Source organism: Pongo abelii, chromosome 7 (assembly GCF_028885655.2).
Source record: "Pongo abelii isolate AG06213 chromosome 7, NHGRI_mPonAbe1-v2.0_pri, whole genome shotgun sequence".
NCBI lineage: Eukaryota > Metazoa > Chordata > Mammalia > Primates > Hominidae > Pongo > Pongo abelii.
This window is the reverse complement of record NC_071992.2, coordinates 20,900,145-20,913,229: the sequence shown is the minus strand read 5'-3', so window position 1 is coordinate 20,913,229 and position 13,085 is coordinate 20,900,145. Positions and strand designations below refer to the sequence as shown.

General features: G+C 44.0%; 1 protein-coding gene across 3 annotated transcripts in view; it reads left to right on the top strand.

Annotated features, from left to right (window-relative positions):
• Window positions 1–13,085, top strand: part of PSD3 (pleckstrin and Sec7 domain containing 3) — a 727,754-nt gene that overhangs the window by 144,144 nt on the left and 570,525 nt on the right. For 2 of the 3 annotated variants that reach the window (XM_054561280.2, XM_063726550.1), the window contains exons 4-5: window positions 3,563–3,635; window positions 5,380–6,252. In XM_054561280.2, coding sequence (XP_054417255.2) covers window positions 5,500–6,252 — 753 coding nt within the window. In that variant the 5' untranslated portion in view covers window positions 3,563–3,635; window positions 5,380–5,499. The remainder of the gene's footprint in view (window positions 1–3,562; window positions 3,636–5,379; window positions 6,253–13,085) is intronic. The other variant, XM_054561279.2, reaches the window with a different exon arrangement.

Here is a 13,085-nt window from a genome sequence, read left to right as displayed (position 1 = left end):
CTTTTTTCTGTTAACATTTTTTTCTTACTTTTTAAACTTTTTTGTCAAAGACAAGGGCACAAATACATACAACTGCCTAGACCTACACAGGGGTCAGGATCATCACTATCACTGTATCCCCCCTCAAAATCCTGTCCCACTGGAAGGTCTTCGGGACTAAAAACAAGCATGGAGCAGTCCTCTTCTAGGATAGCAATGTCTTCTTGTGGAATACCTCCTGAAGGACCTGCCTGAGGCTGTTTTACAGTTAACTTTTTTTTTTTTTTTTTTTTTTGAGATGGAGTGTCACTCTTACCCAGGTTGGAGTGCAGTGGTACAATCTCGGCTCACTGCAGCCTCCGCCACCTGGGTTCAAGCGATTCTCCGGCCTCAGCCTCCTGAGTAGCTGGGATTACAGGTGCCCGCCACCACGCCTGGATAATTTTTGTATTTTTAGTAGAGATGGGGTTTCACCATGTTAGCCAGGCTGGCCTCAAATGATCCGCCCACCTCGGCCTCCCAAAGTGCTGAGATTACGGGCGTGAGCCACTGCGCCCGGCCAACTTTTTTTATAGGTAGAAGGAGTACACTCTAAAATCATGATAAAATAGTAAATACATAAACCAGTAACATAGTTGTTTGTTATCAAGTGTTACATACTATAGTACATATTATCAAGTATTACGTACTATACATAATTGCATACAATTGTATGTGCCTGGCAGCATAGTGGTTTGTTTACACCAGCATCATCAGTGATGCACTGTGCTATGACATTATGACAGTGACCACATCACTAGATAATAGGAATTTTTCAGCTCCATTTTAATCTTATGGGACCACCCATCACTAGCCGAAATGTCATATGGTATGTGACCTTATATCAGTTTTGTGTTTACAAAGTATTCCTACATAGATTATCTCATTTGACCTGCAAAACAATTCCATAAGGTAGGAAGGGCAGAAATTTACTTCGTTGTGTTAAAACAATGTCCACTGAGGTTCAAATTTGCTGTGAGTCACAGCTAATGATTAGTTACTCCAGAACTCAGACCCACTTCCCCTGACCCCAAATCCCTTGCTGACCTTCCTACGTCCCAATTAATTCCTCAGCTCTTAGGTGCTTTCCCGTCAGACAGGAAGCATGAAAACATGCATGTAATTACCTGTTGCAGGTTAAAAAAAATTATCCATTTCATGAAACAACTCAAACTGTTCTGTTGGGTGAACAAGTTTTCTCCAGGATAACATGCGGGTCTAAATTCAAAAAGTAACTAACATTTATTTTACAGAACCGATTAGGTAGCAGGCACTATGCTAAGGAAGCCTTTTGCACCTACACTTAATCTTCACAACAGCCCTTGAAAGTAGCTATTTTTTTTTAACTTTTATTTTAAGTGCAGGAGTACACGTGCAGTTTTGTTATATAGGTAAACTTGTGTCCTGGGGGTTTGTTGTACAGATTATTTTGTCACCCAGTATTAAGCCTATACACAATAGTTATTTTTCCTGACTCTCTCCCTCCTCCCACTCTCCACTCTCCAATAGGCCCCAGTGTGTGTTGTTCCCCTCTGTGTGCCCATGTGTTCCCATCACTTAGCTTCTACTTACGAGTGAGAACATGCAGTGTTTGGTTTTCTGTTCTTGTGTTAGTATATGAACACTTTTCAAAAGAAGACACACATGTGGCCAACAACTATATGAAAAAAGCTCAACATCACTGATCATTAGAGAAACGCAAATCAAAGCCACAATAAGATACCATCTCACATGAGTCAGAATGGCTATTATTGAAAAGGAAGTACTTATTATTACTTCATCTTAGAGAAGAGGACCCGATTGTCAAAAAGACCAAGTGAATTGTTTATATGGTTTGACTATGTCCCCACCCAAATCTCATCTTGAATTGTAGTTCCCATAATCCCCCACATGTCACAGGAGGGACCCAATGGGAAGTAACTGAATCATGGAGGTGGTTACCTCCATGCTGTTCTCGTGATATTGAGTTCTCACAAGATGTGATGGTTTTATAGGAGGCTTTTCCCCTCTGTGCTCTACACTTCTCCTTGCTGCCACCATGTGAAGGACACGTTTGCTTCCCCTTCTGCCGTGATTGTAAGTTTCATGAGGCCTCCCCAGCCCTCCAGAACTGTGAGACAATTAAACCTCTTTCCTTTATAAATTACTCAGTCTCTAGTATGTCTTTATGAGCAGTGTGAGAACAGACTAATACACTTGCCTAAGGTCACACGGCCACACAGTGGAAGTAGGGCTGAGAAATGTCTGTGTGGCACCAAAGTCTATGCTCTCAAATCACTCTGCTGTTTACTCATGTTTCTCTGACACTTTCCCCCACATCTCACACAGAGCTCCCATCCCCTAAATGCCTCCTAATTCTTAAGGGTGTCCCAAGGAAATGTCTTACATGAATCCTCCAAGTCAGCCCTCCTCTCAGCTCTCAAGTGTCATCCACCATTTCTTTACCTTTCTCCCATTTCAGCCCACACAACCCAGAAATGAAATATTGGGCAGTAATCCCCACTGTGGTGAGCTTGCAAATAAAAAGAAGAGAGAAGTGCTCTGGACACACTACCAGCATCACCATGGTTCCCTTGGTACTTTACTTCATTTGGTTTAGAAGTTGGATGTTTGAAATGGAAAGAGGTGAAGGAGTGAAACTTCTCATCTGATAGCTCTTTAAAGCCCCTGCCTACTTGGGGCAGTTGTGCCTTCCCTGAGCTTCACATTCCTTAACTGCAACATAGAAATGATGCCACCTACTTCACAGGATTGTGCTGTGCCTTGAATGAAATACACTATGCAAAGCCCCTGACGTCATGGTTAGTACCTTCAGAAGGTTTCTTCTCACCCAAATTCCTGTTCCATACGAAGATATAGTTTCCCATGTTATTGGCAGTTAATCAGTCAACACGCACTACTGTTTGTTGAGTGATTACAATGTTCAGACAAGTTCTTGTATAGGAGAGTGTGAAAATTACCTATAGAGGACTAGACATCACTTATGTAAAATGTTTTATGAACATTAATGTAATGAGATCAACATACAATTACAGTTAGACATAATATGGTTTTGTCAAAATTTTCTTTGTAGATGTGATAAAAAGGATTATAGCAGCCGGTGCCTGGCCTAAACAGATTTGAACACATTTCTAAGTGAGATGTAGATTGAGTCACTTGCCAGCTATCTGGAAATGTGGGCAAAACCTCCTTAACCTTTGGTGAAAAAACTGTGTGAAGACCTTTAACAAGGAAAACTATCATAAGACTCCAACTGGGCATCCTGGCATCCTGAGAATTTCCAAGGATTCAGCCTGGCCAGCCGTGGTCAGCCAGGGCCAGTGGCCCCTGATGCCCCAGGGGTGCTGCCCATGTGCGGGGATGCTGAGGAGTCAGGGAGGGAGAATTCACCCAGGTTTGACACAATGCTGCATGCAGAGCAAGGAAGTTCTAGACCACATGCTCACTTTGTTTTGGAGGATGATTTCCTGGTTCCCTTTTAGTCAGGTTATTTCACACTGATGAAGACTAGAGCTTTCTCAGACCTGCCTTCTTTCCTCCTCAGGTACAAAGTCAGCATGACTCGAAAAGATTCCTTTCCCTCTGAGAGGTACTGAGCCTATAGAAATACTCTGCATGTGAGTGAGTCAACTGAATTTTAAGATGATTTCTTTTCTTCTTCCTTTTGTCTCATTTTTTATTTATTATACTTTTCAATTACCTATTACAATTTGCTAAAAAGAAACGATCTCCATTTTTAAAAAGCACTGCCATGTTCTCACAAGTTAAAGGGTTAGATTATTTTTTTCTTCCCTCTAATTAAGATGGGCTAAATTATTTTTTAAAACAACAACAACAAAAAGCCCTTCCAGCCTAATTTGTTACCTGGATTTTTTATTTTTAATCTTATTTCTTCTTTCTCTCTTCTTTTATGTTTTTCTTTTTTCTTATTTGTTTCTTTTTCTTCCTTTCTTTCCTTCTTTCTTTCTCTCTCTTTCTTTTTCTTTCTTCCTTCCTTCCTCTTTTTCTTCTTCCCTTACTTCCTTCTTCCTTCCCTCCCTCCCTCCCTCCTTCCTTCCTTCCTTCTTTCTTTCTTTTCTCTCTCTCTCTTTCTTTCTTTGATGCTAAATATCTTCTGCATGGCTGCAACAGAATACCACTTCCTTTTCATTTTGTGGGGTGATACCAAATTTCTTTCATGCTGCTCTAAGAAAATACCATAGACTGGGTAATTTATAAAGAAGTGAAATTTGGTTTCTCACAATTCTGGGAACTGGGAAGTCCAAGATCAAGGCACCGGTGCCTTGTCTGGTGAGGACTTTGTCGTCTGGAGGGGAGGAATACTGTGTCCTCATTGGGTAGAAGGCAGAAGGGCAACCTACTGCTCAACAGCTGTGAGAAACTTCTTTTATAAGGGTCTTAATCCCATTCATGAAGGAAGGCACCTTCAGGATCCAATTGCTTCTGAAAGGTCCCACCTGTTAATACTATCACATTGGCAGCACCAGAATTTTGGAGGAGACACAAACCATGACACCAAGTATTTTGATGTGGGACCTCTCCTAGAGAACCCATAAATGACCACAGGATTTAAAGTGCAAATTCATGAAAACATTAAAGTTGCTTACAACTGTTTGTTGCGCACTTTATCCTAGAGGTCTTAAAAGTATTTAGTAAAAATAATGCAAACAAAGTAGATGAAAAGTACACTTCAAAGCCTATTGGAGGCTTCATTTATAAACCAGTGTCTCACAGGTCAGTCACCAAATAACAAGAATAGCTAACACAGAATTTAGGATTAAATTATGAAATGAATAGTGTTTTCATTTCAAATAGCAGGAAGGGGGCAGTGAAGAAAAAGTGATTCCATTTAGACACACAAAGGTGAGAGGGGGCCGGCCACAGTGGCTCACACCTGTAATCCCAGCACTTTGGGAGGCTGAGGTGGGGCGGATGGATCACCTGAGGTGAGGAATTCAAGACCAGCCTGGCCAACATGGCAAAACCCTGTCTCTACTAAAAAGTACAAAAATTAGGTGGGTGTGGTGGCGGGTGCCTGTAATCCCAGCTGTTCCGGAGGCTGAGGCAGGAGAATCACTAGAACCCGGGAGGCGGAGGTTGCGTTGAGCTGGGATCATGCCACTACACTCCAGCCAGAACAATAGAGCCAGACTCTGTCTTAACAAAAACAAAAAAAAAGGTGAGAGGGGTTGTCTTGACTGTCCTCACTGTCACCCCTCACTTGTAGATTATTCTCCACTAATATCTTTTTGTGATTCTGTGATACAAGTGCAAAGTCCAGCTCCTTGGCCAAGATCATTATCTGACCCCCCTATTTTAAGACTCCCCTGGGTGCTGAAGACATGTTGTTTGCTTCCTCAGGCTGTCGGTGGAACCATGGGGCTGAGTCACGTCTGCCCACAGCTGCTGCTGTTCGCATCCCTGGGCACTGAGGCCTGAAACTCCACCCTGGCAGCGACCAGCCCGACCCCCCTGGAGGAAATGGCTGGGCAGTTTCAGCAGCAGCAGATGAAAACTTCCTTCCTCTTCATCCAGCTGCGGGCTCCTCCAGCCTGCACTCTCCCCGCCCTGTCTCCAGCGGCAACCCCAGGGGGCCTGGAGGAGGGACACAGTTTCCCAAGTCCCAGGACAGGCCTCTTGGCAGGCTGGGACCTCAGGCGCACACAGGGCTCAGCTGCCCCTCCTTTGAGGCTGCTGCAGAAGGCAGGCCCTGAGACGGAGGAACCAGCTGCTTTCACTTGCTCTGCTCCAAAGGAAAAGAAGGAAGGGAGGAAAAAATCCCAGGATCCGGACATAAGCAGGGGTGGTGATTGCAGATCCCCACATCACAGGCATTGCCAGGCCCCTGCCTCCAAGACATTGGGCTGGCTACAGCCCCTGACATGGAGGCTTCCTAGCCCAGCTCCCGTCATGAGTGATGAAAGCAGCAGTCCCTCCATGGGCTGGAAGCACTGGCTAGTCACTTCTGCTACCCAAGATCTGTGGGGCATGGACCCGCGATGCAGGGATGCCTTGGGATGCTCCCCTCCAAGGGCTGTCATGGTCCACGCTGCAGATGGAGCGGAAAGGACTGTGCTGAGCAGAGGTGCCGAGACCTGCCAAATACTCCCCAGGAGCTGTAAGGAGGCCACAGGTACCACGGTGCAGGCGACAAGGGCACGGCTCTACAGGTACTGTCCAGCTGTGCACACCAGCAAGGGCTGCCCAGCCCCACCTGCCACTCTGCCTCTCAAGGTAAGAACTCGCATGGCCTGAATCCCAGAAGAAGAAAGGGAGCCAGGGGACAGACGTGCCACCCTGGCCCCCAATTTCTGGCGTTGGTTCTTTCCTCTGCTTAGATGGGCCACACCTCAACAGCAGAGGTACCCACGAGCCGTAGCCTTCCCAGGCCTGGCGTTGGCTCTGTCCTCTGCCACCTTCCAGGCCACTGGAAACATTTTGTTTGGAAGAAGGCAAGGTTTAACTATTTCCCGAGATTTCTGCCAAAGACGGGAAAAGAAAAGTCAGGCACATTTTATAGGGGAACACCAGAAGGAAGGACAAAGGAGGTACCCAGACATTTATTGGGCCCTGTGATGTGCTAGGCATTTTCTCACATCCCATTACTCCTCTTAACCAATTTGAGAAATAGAGCTCCACAGCTCCAGTTTCAGATGAGGGGATGGAGACGTGACTGGGCAAACATCCTCCCCATCCTTGCAGAAAGACAAGGGCAAAAGCAAAGCCTGTTCTCCAGAATGGGTATTGGGAACAATGGGGGAGGCTCCAGGGAGCTGTGGAGGTTTCCAGAACCAGAGCACAGCCTTGGAACTCAGCCATACCCTACTGTCATCTGTGAACACCTGACTTTCTAGGGCTCTCATGTACCTTCCATCTCCCCAACACACCTAGACCACCACCAAATGGATGTGCAGCCTGGGACAGGAGCCTCCATTCCCCATCAGGAAGGGGAAGGCAGCCTTCTGTGGCCTCCAGGGTCTTTTCCAGCTCTGTGGGCTCCTGTTTCCAGCTCTATGGGCTCTGTCTCTGATCATGGCCTTGCCTGCCCTTGTTGTTAGCATCTCACACTCCACACTTCTGGCCCAGCCTTCCCGTTGTGCTTGTGCCTGCAGCCCACCCTCTCCACCTAGCTCAGGTGCACTGTTCTCAAAATGGGTGGACAAAACTTAAAATTATGCATTCAGCTTTCTTTTCTTACAGTGTGGACATCTCGCTATCCTTTGCACGTGTGTGAGCATGAGGGTGGAGGTGATGAAGGGTGTGGAGGGTGGTGGGATGAGATGGAAGGAAGAGGGAGTCACTGGAGTGTTGAGGGTTAGCATGGAGAGGAATCTCAGGGAAGTCACAGAAGAAATGAATGAAATTCACAGCACCTGGCAGGGGCCTCCCATGGGCTTAGAGGGGGTACCGCTTCATCTGAACACCATGCCCTCTCCTGCAGGCTTCTCACGGCACCCTTCCTTCCCTTTTCTCTTTTTAACAAGGGCCTGCATAGCCACAGTTAAGAAACGGGGAGAAAGTTCTCTCCAGAGTAGCACTCTTGGAGGAAGAGATGCTAGCATGCTTCCTTAAGAAATAGTTTACATTCCATCCTAATTCTTGCATCTCTCATTTCCTACCAGGATTTAGGAGGAATGACATATTCCTGCATCAGATCCCATCTCTGTATGTGGGGTCACACAGTCATTGTTTGTGTACTTCAGTACACAACTGGCCTGATGACTTGAAAACCCATCTTTTCCCATTCTCCCCTCCCGCCTTTGGGGGATAAGCTGAAGCCTCAGAGCTGTTGCCATTTCTCTGGGGAGAGGCACTTTGGGAATTGGTCCAAGTGTGTGGATCTCACCCTTGTCCACCTAATTCAGAGGGCTGCAAATGGGCCCCCGACATCTGCTCGGTCTAAGTTAAAGGTTGGAGGCTTCCTGGCTAAAAAGTTAGAAGCCCCAAGTCCAAGTCCTTACTCAGGGCAACCCGCCAGAGCTCTCTGAGGCTCAGTTTTTCCATCATGAAAACACTGATGATGTCCCCTGCTTCACATTGCAATGGAGATTTGCGGACTAAAGTGAAAGGGGCCCTCAGTAGTCCTAAGGGAGAAAAGAGGAGAAGCCAAATCAATGAGACACCAGGTAGGACCAGGGAACCCGTGGAGTCAGAGGTGGTCAGACAGTGTGATTCCCTCTGCCATGGGGAGAGAGAGGAGTTGGGAAATTAGCACCCTTAGATCCTGTGGGTGCTGTACGGCTATCACTAACCAGGGAACCCCTGCCCAGGGTTGGGTGTTAGACAAAGCAGCACAATAATTTTTCCATGTGTCCAGCCCTGGACAGATTAAGGTGCTATCTAGACTTGAAAGATGAGTGTGTGAGAATTACTCAATCCTTTCATGTTTTGGAATGTAGCTATATGAGTTGTCGCAAAGTATCAAAAAGCTGATTAAAATATAATATCTTCTTGACCACTGTGGATGCTAATGCCCTCGATCCCCCACAGTAGAAGCTTTCAGTCGATGAACTTATGGAAAATGTACTCAGTTATGTTTATTAAAGTGAGACGTTGGTTACAGGGAAGGAAACTCCATTCCTACACGTGTACAGTAGAGTTGAGGTCCTAGTGTCAATTTGGAAAATCCTGGATCTGAAGAGTAAACTTTCTTCTTTGCAGGATTCAAAATGGCTCAATTTGTTCTCTCAATGATGAAACATCACAGGCTCCAGAGTAAAAACTGTTGGCTTGCATCTTTCCAAGTATTATAAGAAATGAAGAACAAATCTTCACTGGTTGGTTCTTAGTTTATTCTATGACCAGGCTTTAGTAAAAATAATCAGAGCGTTCTGTGACCTGGATGGCTTCCATTGCATTATTTCCTCTTATGAAAATCTCGAAATTCTGCAAGGATGTATGTTATTATCACCCCACTTCACTCTTGAAAGGACAGATGATTGCAGATGGTAAGCAATTCCATGGGACTAGGACGAAGCAGCTTGGGCCCAGCCCTCAAGTTGTCTACCCCAAGGCCAGGGCTCTCTCTGCCTTCTTTCACTGTCTTTCCAGCTGGCAAGATTTCCTTGGAAGTAACCCTACCTTTCCTGAGGCCTGGTGGTCTGTACTGCACTCCTAATTCCTCTGGTGGAGAGGGTGGGAGAAAGACCCTCAAGACTTTAGGTCTAGTGACCTAACCTAGTACGAATGAATCCAGCCAGCTTTCTAGAAGCAGTGAAGGCCTAGGTGTTGGGGATGTGGAGTCTGAGCTCAGGGTGGTGCCAGCAGACAGCTCTAACATTCCTGTGGTGAGTCTGTCAGTGTGAATCAGAGAATGTTCTATGGGCTGGGGCCAGAGCCTTCCCTAACCATCTCCCGGGCCTCATGTGCTGCTGCCCCTCTGTGGGAACCCAGGGAACTGTTCACATTTGATTTGAACTTGGGGCTAAAAATAAGAGGATTAGGAAAGCAGACCCAACTCAAAAGAGAGGGAGGAAAAGCTTTCTCTATCATCGTTTTGGGACATTTCCACATCTTAAATTTTTTTTTTGCTAGGTCTTCATATTTTACAGATTTTGTGTCTTAAAATAGCAGTGGCTTTTGGTATATAAGCAGCCTTAGAAAATTAGTGAAATAAATTTTTTAATGTCCCTCATTTTTACTGACCTCAATTTTATCTATGGCTTTGAATTTGCAAAAAGATTGACTGCTCTATTTTGGTCTTCCTTTCTCCTTTCCTACCTCACCATTGGTCCTCAAAACCAATTCACTTTTTGAGCTTTGATCACTAGCTTGTAAGACTGTTCAGGATTTAGGAGACAGCGAGGAAATGATCATGACAGGCAAGGAGCCAGTGAGGGGGTTTGTGTGAGAGGGAGACAGGCATTGGGACACCATTCATTTATCTAATCAATGGAAATGCGATGGAGGTCTATTTTCTTATATGCAGACACTGTCTAGCAGACTAGGAAAAATAGTGTGAACTCTCTGTCTTGGACTGTTATTCCTTAAAATCAAACTAATGTCTGAAATGTAAATCTATAAAGTACATTACCTTTTGGTAGAAAGTTTTTGTTTAATTCACAATATGACAAAGAAGCTCTGGTTTTGCTGACAAACTAGCTCTGTGGCCTCTGACAACTCCCTGAACAAAGCTAGCTTCTCTCATTTTCTCCAGGAAATCTTTCTACCTCAAAAATTCTATAATACCTATGCATCTATGAATACAGAAAGGGAATGAAATTCTTTGAGGAAAGGTAAGTATTAAAACAATTTATTTTGGCCAGACGCGGTGGCTTACACCTGTAATCCCAGCACTTTGGGAGGCTGAGGCTGGCAAATCATTTGAAGTCAGGAGTTCGAGGTCAGCCTGTCCAACATGGTGAAACCCCGTTTCTACTAGAAATATAAAAATTAGCCAGGCATGGTGGCAGGTGCTTGTAATCTCAGCTACTGCGGAGACTAAGGCAGGAGAATCACTTGAACCCAGAAGGTGGAGGTTGTAATGAGCCAAGATTGCACCATTGCACTCCAACCTGGATGACAGAGCTAGACTCTGTCTCAAAAAAAAAAAAAAAAAAAAAAAAGCTATTTTCATCTATCTCAGCTTATCTCTATAGATTCATTATTTTGTCAAATGACTTCACTACAGGAAACTTACATATAGAGTGAGCTTACCTTTCTTAGGGAAAACTGGGATTTCCATGAGGAGCAAGACATTCAGATATGAAAGGGTCAGTGCTTTCTTTGAACAGTAATACAAATTCCCACCACAGAATTTTGGACCAGTATTGCAAACTGTCTGTCCTATAATGGTTCTAGTTAAATAAAGTCCCCTTCTACGAGTTGAACATTGACTCCCTGGTCTACTAAACCCCCAGGAAGCAGTCGCTTACCTCATAAAGTTAAATATTTCGTTACTCAAGCCTGTTTGACTTCTGGTCTGTCATAAGTTTAGAAGTTGTTTTTCTCATAAAATTGTATTCTAGATAATTCTGTCTTTATATTAATTCTACTTGGTGAGTCATTTAGAATTTTATAAAAGAAACGAACAAAGAAAGAGCATGTACAAATGCTTATATAGTAATTTTAGCAGAAATATAGATTAAATGTGCAGTGAAACATCCATTTTAAAAGATTGTGGTATTTAGGAGGTAGTATTGATGGGTTTGAAAAGCTTATCTTTAGTTCATTTTACGCTACATTGGTTTTGACACAGATGTCTTGATTTATTACTTGAATAAATAAAGCCTGAGATAGCAGAATGGGTTTCAATCCTTTTTCATCTTGTGATTTGCCTTGGTGTTCCCATGACAACGTTCTCTTGCTCTTTTTCTTTCCTTATCCCATCCTCAACATTCACGCAAAGGAGTCCTGTGGATCGTTGTATAGGTGCAATCCTCCTGGAAGTTCAGCGTCTGGATCCACCTATAGGAAGCAGAGGGCCAAGAGTGCAAGGACACCTTTACAGCTGTGTCCCTTGCAACATGTTGAAAAGCAATTGGATTGGGAGCTGGGACTCAGGGACTCGATGCAACTCCAATAGGTCTTGTTTTTCATCTCTCCTCTGCTATCTTCTGCTTGCCCGTTCTTCAGTCTTCTCTGAATCCCCCTTTCTCTTTCTGCCCGTCTGCTTACTCATCTCCCTACTCCACAGGGAGGAATTTGACCAACACCACTCCCAGGTTTACATCTCTTCTCCTTAGAAGACAATCCAGGCTAAGACTGAAATCTCTTAGGCCTGCATCCCTGGGAAGAGACTTTTTGGTCTGATGTGGGCTGGTACCCACTGAGTCTACTATGGTGGGCACAGAGGTAGATGCGGCTCACATTGTGCTAACAGGGGTGCTGAGATCCTGAAGGTGGTTACACCATGGAGGTCTGGGAAAGGCACTACTCATAAAGGTTGATGGTGAGCACAGATCAGAGGAGGAAATATAGACAGCCAACTCAATAAATGCCCAGAAACACTTGCAGAGAGTTGTCAGCTGAGAGTGGAAAGTGATTACTTTGTATAAGTGTTCTATCTGAGCTCTCTCCGATTTAACATTTTGAGATTAAATTATACATTAATGTATAATTAATATAGAATCTATAAGTGTACTATAAAATTATACATGTTATAGCCTTTGGGGAGATTTTTAAAAACAGCATCCTTTAACTTTGTAATATATTAGAATCAAATCATTACCTGAGGAGATTTATAAATAGATTTGCTTCCACAATCTGCTACAGGTTATGACACGGTAAAAATTTTATCTTTGAAAGACTTTTGTTTTCCTGGCTTGGCTTGGTGGCTTATGCCTGTAATCCCAGCGCTTTGGGAGGCCGAGGAAAGAATCTCAGTTGAGCCTGGGAGTTCGAGGCTGCAGTGAGTTGTGACTGTGCCACTGTACTCCAGCCTGGGCAACAGAGCAAGACTCTGTCTCAAAAACAACAAATTTTTTTTCCTTGTAGATTTATAGAGACTATAGGATGCAATGAGACTTACAAAGACCTAGTGAAAGCAGGTTGTATGGTAATCAAATGACTATCATGGATTCCGCATGTGGTCTCTTCAACTTTACATTAGTTCTCTGGGACTCCTGACCCAGTATTCCAGAAGTCACAACATCAAAAAGTGGTGATTAGCCACATTCCCTGAATTGGGTTATACTGAACCTTGAACTGTACCTTATGACTTAGCATGTCTGTTAAATAAGCATAAATAAGCAAATCTATTTATAAATCACTTCACGCAATAATTTGATCCTAATATATTACAAAGTTCAAGGATGTTGTTTTTAAAAATCTCCCAAAAGCTATAAAATGTATATTAGCTTCCCTAAAGTTTGAGAGAGCTCTGATAGAACATTTACACAAAGCAATCGCTTTACACTCTTAGCTGACAACTCTCTGCAAGTGTTTCTAGGCATACGAAAAATGTGGGCAAATGACAGAATGATGGCTACATGGAGGTGACATTGTTGGATAATGGCAGGGCTGCATTTTTTTTTTAAGGACGTCCACCTTCCTTCCTTCTAAAGTCATCAGCAGCTATGACTCTTTTTTGGCTGCCCTTCATGTTGTGCATATTTCCTGTGATTATA